The sequence below is a fragment of the Malus sylvestris genome, chromosome 3, assembly GCF_916048215.2.
Source record: "Malus sylvestris chromosome 3, drMalSylv7.2, whole genome shotgun sequence".
Lineage (NCBI taxonomy): Eukaryota > Viridiplantae > Streptophyta > Magnoliopsida > Rosales > Rosaceae > Malus > Malus sylvestris.
The window spans coordinates 7,596,069-7,606,269 of NC_062262.1; the positions used below are offsets into that span (position 1 = coordinate 7,596,069).

At 37.0% G+C, this 10,201-nt stretch overlaps 1 protein-coding gene and 1 long non-coding RNA gene across 2 annotated transcripts; one reads left to right on the forward strand and one right to left on the reverse strand.

Annotated features, from left to right (window-relative positions):
- Window positions 1–2,179: 2,179 nt before the first annotated feature.
- LOC126616861 (uncharacterized) lies at window positions 2,180–3,318 on the forward strand. Its single transcript, XR_007621281.1, has 2 exons — window positions 2,180–2,586; window positions 2,901–3,318. It is a non-coding gene; the product is annotated as an uncharacterized LOC126616861 (long non-coding RNA).
- Window positions 3,319–4,481: 1,163 nt separating this feature from the next.
- LOC126616862 (scarecrow-like protein 14) lies at window positions 4,482–7,355 on the reverse strand. The gene has a single exon (XM_050284990.1). The coding sequence runs from the start codon at window positions 7,008–7,010 to the stop codon at window positions 4,800–4,802; it is 2,211 nt and encodes a 736-aa protein (XP_050140947.1). The 5' UTR covers window positions 7,011–7,355; the 3' UTR covers window positions 4,482–4,799.
- Between the last annotated feature and the right edge of the window lie 2,846 nt (window positions 7,356–10,201).

The window sequence follows — 10,201 nt, forward strand, 5'->3', positions numbered from 1 at the left end:
CACATTGATGAGAGGCAAAGGAGAAAGAAAAAAGATGACTATAGATACGTTTCTATACTTTTGCTTCCAACTAACTCAAATTCTCGTGCTTAAACTTTGTATTCATTACTCATTTGCAATGACGAAGTTAGAATTTTATATCAGGAGGGGTCCAAAAATCTCACGTTAAAATGCTCTCCTAATTTAACAAAAAAAAAAGGAACTACCTAAGCTACCGACTCTCATCTTTGCCCTCAACTCAACCACATGCCCAGTATATATCATGACTCAAATTTAAAATAAAAGTCCTTTTAAAAATATAAGCATCTGCCTAAGCCCTCAACTCAACCACATGCCCAGTATATATCATGACTCATATTTAAAATAAAAGTCCTTTAAAAAAAATAAGGATCTGCCTAAGCTACCGACCCTCTTTTGATCACCTTTGTCCCTCAAAATTCACAGTAACTACATAAGAGCCACTAGCCTCAAATCAAACAATAGTGAAGAAAAAAAGGAAAATATTATAGTTGGGGCCCTAATCCCCTAATTATATATATATTGGAAATCAAAGGTATAACTCTAGGTTTTTTTGTGTGAAAATAATATCAGGGTAGCCTTGAGCTGACCTGGTACGACTGGTGAGTCTGTGTATCTAATTCACTCACTATCATGTGGTGTAAAAACAACAAGCGAGAAAGCAAGGGCGAAGCCATGATTTTTTTCTTTGGTGGGTTAGCTGATATTAGTACCATAAAATCATATGTTTATTTTTTTTTCTTATATAAAATTATAATCAATATAAAAAAAAACAATAGAATATAAACAATTCTTGAAATCATAACCCTAACCGACAATTTCAAGGACCATATAAATAATTAACCTACTAAATAAATAAATCAAAATAAGTAAATAAAGCAATTAAGAACATACCAAGGTTACATTTATTGGAAAATTGCAACGAAAAGTAAGGATTTGCAGAGATAGGGATTTAATTGTGAACTAAAAGAAAATTCTTTTTCTTTTCATGAGTAAGAAGTACAAAGGCTAAATTGCATAGGGTAAATGATATTTTTCTTTAACGAATATGATAGAAGGGGGAGGGGAGATAGAACTGATTTATTATTTTTAACATAAAAAGTATTATTTATTACCTATCCTCTACTAAATATACATGAAATAATAACCTGTATTGGAATTGAGTGGACTATATAGGACACATGCATTAAAATAAGCCATTAAAGCACCAGTTTAAAAAAGAATAGTGTTATTCACACAACCTTATTGATTTTTTGTCATTCATCTTCATCAATTCATTCGATCTGAATGCCAACAACTAAAAGGGATATGTGAGAAATAAAAATGGTTGTGTAAATAGCACTACACTTACAAAAAAAAACCTCCCTGGACTACAACCCACCTTAGCCTTGTGGGTGGCTCCACCCGTGCATGAAAGAGTTTGATTTTTAAAACCGTTGAAACCGAAAGCTATTAGTGATATGCCCCTCCCTTAGTTTCGGATTAGCCCATGACCATTATGGCCCTTTCATGGCTTCGCCTCTGCTCATTCGAATAAAGTTCAGACTTAAACATAAAAGAATGAATGTCTAGTACAACTTTTAAACAATCTCCTATATGTCGAAATTATCCCGTTAATAATGCTTAAATGGTCACTATTATTGGAAGGGAGTGTCGTTTAGTATTTCTCAATCTAGACAACTTTGGTACTACTTAGGGGAAAAGAAAATGACCATCCATTTGTTTTGGTACCTTATGAGATGTGAAGTGATTTGGACCTCCATAGAGATTAGAGAGAGCCGACATGCAATTTGCAATACTTGTAGTCTTCTAGACGTTCTAGTTTCTTCCTTCTCACTCTCACGTCGCTCTCCTCCTCTCGTGTAAACGTGTTCATGCATGCACATAATGATGTGAGGACGTAACAGGACCTCAAACCATGACCGTTGACTACAGAACCCTTTCGCCACCGTTATCTCCTCCCTTTTATTCTCAAATCAAAACCACAATGGCAAATACAATTAATGAACACCATTCAAAGTCGAAGCATTGTTTTTGTGGTTGACGAAATTTCAAGTCACCTTTTGAAATATAAAAATCACTCTCCGACCCGCCTGCTTACGCACCTTCGCGTGCGCCCAACTCACCTATTTCGTCTAAGCGATTGCCTGATAAACTTTTAATTTTTTAAACGGTTATGGATTAATGGAGGCAATGGTCAACCACTTAGATCGATTTTAGAACACTAAATGTTGTATACGGAGTCATTAAAGTTACTCACCAATCTATTGGTTAAAAATCACTCTTCCTCTTCCTCTCCTCGTCATCCTGCTCCACAGCTGTCACAAACTTACTCCCACCACCTAGCGTCGCCGCGGTGCTTCAAGTGGCTCTTCAAATCTGCCACCATTGAGAAGCTCCTTTTGTTGTCCCGGCTGCACGAGTACATTTTTGGGCAGTGGCTCTTCTTGAAATGATTCTTCACGCAAATCACCAATTTCAACGACCGGAACTTCTTATGTGCCTTGTTCCGGTTTCACCGACATGCTGATGAGAAAGTTATTTCTTCACCCGGCGTAGTCAGGAGAGGTTTTCTTCTTCCTCAGAATTTTCTATTCTGCTAACACTTCACTTGCGGTCTGATTTGATAATTTAGAAATATAAAAATCAAATTGCTAGTGATAAACCCATGTTTGTTTCACTGAGAATTTGAGTTCTACACTTTTGGATTTCAAATGAGTTGCTAGTGATCTGATTTCGATATCGAAACGGCCCCCATATGGGTAATCTGTTGTAATATTCAATACCCACAGCTTATTTTTCTTTGAAAGTTTGATATTTGTGCTTAATTTTGTATAAGTAATATATTGAGTTTCTTGTTTACTTGCTTTGTTTTCTTATAGGTTTGGATTGTGCGTATTGACGTGCTGGGTTGGTTAGTTTCAAGTAAATTTCTAGTCTCTAACCTTGCAAAGTCAGGCTCTTTTAACTGATATTTGCAACTATTTCGACCTAGTACCATTACCATGTCCATCTGGTCCTTGCTAATTAGAGCGTTGAGTGGATTGATTCGGTGAGAAAACACTACAGCGCATCCATTAGTCGGACCATCAAGAGATTCCAGAGTGGGACTACCAGGTCCGAGACCTCATTCAGAGACTCGAGGAAGCTGTCCGGCGACGTAGGAAAAGGCAACTGAATCGGAGAAGACAAATGCCAAAACCTATTTGTAAAAGATTTATGTATGCAAGGGTATTTTAGAACTTTCACATGGATTTTTGGTTAAATTTATAAGAATCGCAATGGGCAGGCTAAATTCCATTTCGCGGTACAAATTATGGCTAGTTTACCAAATTTTCCGGATATAATTCACGTGCTGGTATGCAACTGACGGTAACACACAACTTATGCATGAAATGTTCTGACATATTAAACAAATTAAATGACCCATATTTGGTGAGTTCCATGAATATAGAAACAAAAATAAAAAAGTTTGCAGGGTACTAATTGTTGGCATGTTGCAAATTTTGCTTACGTATGGCGCATTGGAGAACATAGAGATATTTCTAGTGTCCTTATTTGAGATCCGTAAGATCTTACAATACAAAGGATGGTCCCCTGATTGTTGACACGACCCGTCGTTTTTGTGTTGCATTGCTCAGTTCAGCTGTTCTGTTGTATTCATCATTCAGTGTGTCATCTGCTGCGTTGTTGTGTTGTATCTATTTTATATAATTACGTGCCCCTTTGATGGCCGCACAAGTTTTTAGTTTGCAGTTTTTAAAAGTTAAAGAAAAAAAATCGAAGATAAAAAACGAAATGGTCATCAAACAAACCTATACACCTGAATTTTGTAGTGCATAAACAGCCACGGTCACGCATGCAAGCGACTCATGCTAGCTAGTATAACTCAGACCTAGTGAGATTGATCTCATCATTTTAGCTTTACTCTCATGCACGTTGCAATCCAAAACAAGCATATTTTCTGCTCTATTGTTCATGTATCAGTCAGCTACCTTGGAAACTACGAAGGGTTGTGTTCCTCATAAATTATCTATGCGTCTGAAACACGGCCAATTTTACATCCCTCATCTTTTGAGTTCGAAAATTTTGAAGTACATCAATGAGTAGTATAAATTACTGAATTTAACAGCTAAATGTGCGCTTAAGAATTCAAGAAAAGCTTAACAGAGCCAATTTTAACAAATGCATGGCACTGTTGTATAGCAGGACTCCTTTTTGTCTTTCCATCGCTCCTTTTTCCTTCTCTCTCTACGTGTTACTTTTCAAGTTGATGAAGCTGAAATGGTACCTACTACTCTTACCTTTTCCACTTCGCATACGGGCTTCACTCTCTCTACGGTGTCAGCCATAAGTCTGATTACATCGCGCTCGGTTTGAGCTCGGCGATCAAAAGTTTGGATGAATGTGAAAGCGGTAACCAATCCTTCACCGGCATTCCAGAAAAGTAAAAGGTGCGTTCATTTGGCGATTAGATTCAACTTAGACATACAAAAAGAAAACTACAATGTTCAACATTACAATAGTTCATCGTAAATTAACTTTCTAATACAAACTGAAGCAGTGCTAGAATGATCTATATACAAGGGAAGGATTCAGAGTCCGGGCAAGTTCGAACAAAGCAGACTAGAATACCGATAAGCAACCAGTACAAATTCACCAAGACAGCTTGGTGATTGCAAAATACAGCGCTATCTATATATGTTTAGAACTACAGAAGTTACTTTCAATGGTTACCTGCCTATTTGTGCAAGTCAATTCAGTTCTAACAAGCATGCATTTCAGGACCTAGACGGAACCCAACAGGAGGAACTATAGATAATCCTGCCCTTCCATCCTTGCAGCATCCAGTTTCCATCTTCATCAACCACGAAATCACGGTGGTACCCCAGTTTCACCTTGGACCTTATTTTGTTCATGAGTTCACGGTCCAATGGCAGCTGTTTGAACCCAGCCCTCGTGTTCTGAATCTGCCACTGCTTATATGTCTCAGGCCTCACAACTCTCTCAGAGCCCTCACAAGCTACTGTGTTCACAATCTCTCGCCCAAGGAACTCTTCCTCAAACATCAATCTCGTCGGATCCTCACGAGGTAAATTGGTATCACACATATCAAAAAATGCAGAGAAGTGGAATAGAGCCTCCCTGAAGCGAGTGACGAAGAAGGGGGCATTGTAAGATCCATTACCAACACTGAGGATAAAAATATCAGGATTCAAGCCCCTAATTAAATTTAGAACAGCATCCCTCGGGCTGTTTACCGCAACTGTCTCGTCAAGTAGGTTACTAAACCGGAACAGACTATTCACTGCAAGCACTTCATCTCTCTTGACTTTGAGTTCCTCGTATTGGATAGTTTCCCATTTCTTTGCTATGCCATTGTACTCGAAAGGAACATTATACCGCTCACAATACTTTGCCAAACGATGACCCGTCTCTTGGACTCTTTCTTCAGGTCGAAAACCACTTTGGGGAAGCTCTATTCCCGTAATGCGTAGTTTTGGAGGCCCGCCAGCTCTTCTTGAGAGGCAATGGATGAGAGCAGGCCATTGAAAACCATAAAGGATTCCAAAATCTATAATATGCAGTGTTTCTGCTTTCTCAGCTAATTTTGAAATTGTGTGGTTTGCAAAGACTATCACGGCCTTCATGAATGGGCAGGCTTTAATATAAGTCTGATAAGCCTTCAGCATATCAGCAGCTGACGTTCTTTTAGAAGATAGAGCAGTATATAACTGAGTTCCAGTGCCAGCTAACCGTGCTTCAAGGCCATTTGCAAAGCAATGAGCCAACCTCTGAGAACCATCGCCAAATGGGGAAGAGTGCTGCCGAATCTGCTTTAGTAGCTCATTAGCAGTCCTACGATCATCAGCAGAAACAGCTTGTGCACATAAAATCAAGAGAGCTCTCAAATCAACCACTTCTTTCTTATCGCCATTTTTCTTGGCACGAGTCTTTCCGTTACTAGTAGTTCCAACAGATTGCTCATTCTGCTGCAGAGCCTTGTTTGCTTCATCCTGACAGACTTCTTCCCCTTCACACACAATAGGCTCGGGTTTTCCCTCACTACAGATTAGCACCTTATCAAAAATCTCCGACAGATCAGCCATATCCTCATAAACCGCTGATTGCTTGGTACTCCTCCCATCCTCCAAATCTGTATCCTCCCTCTCATGACTCTTCTTTCCTCTCAAACTAGAAGGAAGATACTCGCTTTCATCCTTCTCCATCTTAACCACCACATTTTCAGCCTTTCTATCAGCCATTGTGTAAGGCTTGTTATTCTCCAAATCAACAATTAATTGGCCTTTGGGGAGAAACTTACTAGCCTCCTCTACCCCTCTGTTAAACTGCAACACCATTTCACTCTCACTAAACAAATTAGAAAGCATACGCTCACTCACATAAGAACCCACCAAGGCGTCCCCTTTCGACGAAAACTGAGACTTGGGCTTTGAATTGGACTGGAAAACAAAGTTTTCAGGAATTGGGTTTTGCAAAATAGAGGGCTTATGTTCAAAAACATCAACACTATTGCTCCATGAATCGACCGAATGGCTAGTAGTAGAGTTGGAACTAGAACTAGAACTAGTCTTGCCACTATAATCACTGAAAGTTGCAGAAGAACCATCCGGGCTCTCTACATTAAGCGGGTGTTGATCCGGAGAAGCCGGAAACTTCCCACCAAGAACCTCATAGAGAGACTTCTCAGCGGCTTGGACAGCCAAAGGGTCATGAAACATACAGGGCTTTGTCTCCATATCCTCCTCCAGTAACACCTGGTTTATGTACTTGAGCACACTGTCAGAGTAGTCACTGTCATCTCCCTCGGGGCTCAGGCTCGGCGACAGAGCCGAGTTGCTAGGGTTTTGGTCCACAAAGCTAAGATCTACAAAGGGGTCGCTACTTGGGTACTCATTGAAATTGGGGGAAAGTGTCTGGTCGCTGAAATTGGAATTGGAATTGGGCAATTGATACGAACTTGGATCCATGTCAATCAAAATTTTGAGAAAATTGATGAAAACCCAGTTCGAATTTGGTGAAAATTGAGGAAATTAAGACTGAAAGATTGAAACTTTGGGATTTGAGGTGAAGAATCTGCTTACCTGGGAGAGAATAGAGAAACCCTAAGCCATTACTGGGTTGAGGTCTGGCCGGAGAAACGGGTAGCGTAGGAAAGACGAAGAAGAAAGTGGGGAGAGTAGGCGAGCGAAGGATGTGGAAGTCAAGAAGCAAGAGACGCCACACAGCGTGGTTTCATGGCATTTCTTGCAGAGAGATTACGCAGCTCATCCAATTGGTAAAGCTGTGGAAGTCTTCTGTTGACCAATGGATATTAACCTACTGTACCTTTTCTTTTGTTGTTTTATTTAGGGGCGAATTGTTTTTGGGATGTGATATCTACACACCTCATTTTACTTTTCACATACTTTTTTAATTTTCGATCTTCAGATCGGATGAATTGAAGAAGATCAATGGACATAAATTATCAAGGAGTGTGTGAGAAGTAAAATGGGGTGTGTGGATAGCACACCCCTTGTTTTTAATTAGTGTCATTTAGTACAATGGTTAGTAATACTTTACTGGTATTTTTGAAGTCTTAAGTTCGATTTTTACCAAAGACAAATCTAAAACATATTGTTCCAGCTGATTGTGAGGCTTGGTTAACTCCCTCACCCCTTTAGTGTGATGATATCGTTTGCTAAATATAAAAAGTGAGAGGTTTTAGGTTCGAATCTCGTGGATTGCGAATTCGATACTAAATTAGGTTGCTCATTGTGTAGCTTAACTGAACTTCCCCTCCTCTTAGTATAAAATATATCGTTGTACCAAATATATATATATATATATATATATATATATATATATATATATATATATAAAGTGTCCTTAATCATTGGCAACTGTTTTGAAAAGAAAAAAAAACGAAGTGTAACGTGTCACTAATAATAAATAAGTACGTTAATTAATATTTAACTAATAATTCATCATTAACAGCCATGTCAGATGATTTACACAATATAATTTAAAATTTAGTCTCTCTAGTATTACTTAAAGAATGAAGCTTCAAAAGGTTAGTCTAGTTTCAAATCCTAACTTGAATTTGAAATCTCATGGATGCATTTTTTCTAAACTCACCAACTTTGCTTTCACGTACGTTTTACATGAGAGCCAAAACTATACTGGTAGCAAATGAGAGTTGTTGTAGCCTACGATGCCCTTATCACTCTATTATCAATTGTAAACCTCTGATTGAATGTTTTAAGAAGTTAAACTTTGATGGCCAGCATTGGATTGGAGGTTTCCAATTGAATATTAATTTTTTAATTTTTCTTTATAAAACCTAATTAAAATTAAGTAAAATAACACGTCACAGATAATTAAATATATGATAAATACACACTAATTTTATGATGGTGAGAAAAATGCTCCCAAATATATTTGTAGATCCAAAATTTAGTCGGTGCCAAAGGTTTCTCCAAAGTTGTATATTGAAGGTGATTGTAAATGTCTGATTTGACTTCCTTTGCGTAGAAATCACATGCATCCTCCAGAAAATTGAAAATGTTGATTTGGAAGTTTCCAATCTTATCCATTTTGAAAATATGCACTGTGAAGCCAGCAGATATCATCATATGTGGCTGAGTAGTAACTCCACATCATCAGTCACGTAATGGTGTGCGTGCACAATAGTTTTATAATATCCAAGGAAACCTCACTTGTCATAAACCTTATATGATTTATATATTTCATTTAAATAATTAGGCTATCCAGTATTATTCGTTTTTGTAAATCTCCTAGATTTTGCTTGGCATAGCTTAATATATGTCGAACGTTGAGCCAATCTTATTGGTATTCTCAATCAAAAAGAAACAATGTGATGTATGTAATGTATGTATTCTTTGGAGAGATTTTTTAGTATAACCGGTATACGGGGTGGTACATCACGTATCACTATACAAATGGTGGGATATGTGTGCTAAAAAGTTAATAACTTAAAAAATAAAATTTCTCACAACTTCTATTGAAACACTTGGTGTTCCACTTGTGTTCTCGTCACAATTAAAAATTTCTCATATTCTTTGTCTGAGGTTTAGAAAACCTTGAAAATAGAGGCAAATAATAGACATTTTGTCTTGAAGACAAGTTTATGTTCTATAACAATGATCATAGGTGATTGACACTTGATTCTCAAAATACAATGGACGTCCTTGTAATATGATACTCTAAATCATAAGGCTTCAGTGAACCACAATTATGTTAAGACTCTCACATATAGACTCAATAACACTCTCTAATATCTATGATTAAAAGTGATTCCTAACTACAATGAGACTTGCCTATTTATAATAGAGATGTCTCATTTTGAAAGCATGTGACTCTTTTAAAATATGATTATATGTCACCTCAAAGTTTAACATTAATTTTCATATCAACATTGCAACATATTATGCCGAAAACAAGAGCTGGGAAAGAGCCCCAGAAAGTTCCATTTTTGGGAGAGTCTTCTTAACATTTTTCTTTATGAAGAGTTAAAAATTACAACTCTTTATTAAATTTCATATTTAGAGAGAACTAATAATTTTCATTCAACCAATAAATTTAATATCATAATTATAAAATTAAATTTCCATCATCATCTGTCAAAACAAACAAACAATATACATTAAATATGAACTGTGACTTTTTCCAAAGTAGTAAACTACCAGGAAATAACCCTATATATATATGTGTGCATCTGTATTCCACTACCTGGTGATCAAGAATTAGTTTAGCTTATCTTAATGGATCGAGTTTTGTCTTCAGAACCATAATTTTCTGTCTAATATTTGACTTGGGATTGAATAATATAACTCGTACAATATTTTTATTTTTTTAATGAGAAAATATCAAAGAATTATCTAAAGTGACTCTCTTGAAAGTAAAACTCTTAATAGATTCTCTGACACTTCATGTTTGATGTTTTTAATATTAGCATGAGAATTGACATTAAATCATGAGGTGTCAGAGAATTCATAAAGAATCTCACTTTGAGAGTCTCCATAACATTTCTCAATATAAAAAATGTTCTTTTGGTTACCTAATAATTAGTAATGCATGTTCACTATTGAATTGAGTTACAAGTGAACGAGATGGACCTCTAATGTTAACCACTATTAATAATATAATCTTTAGTCACCTG

Bases quoted from the DNA above. Each gene is read 5' to 3' on its own strand.
- LOC126616862 (XM_050284990.1), bottom strand. From the start codon at position 7,010: ATGGATCCAAGTTCGTATCAATTGCCCAATTCCAATTCCAATTTCAGC.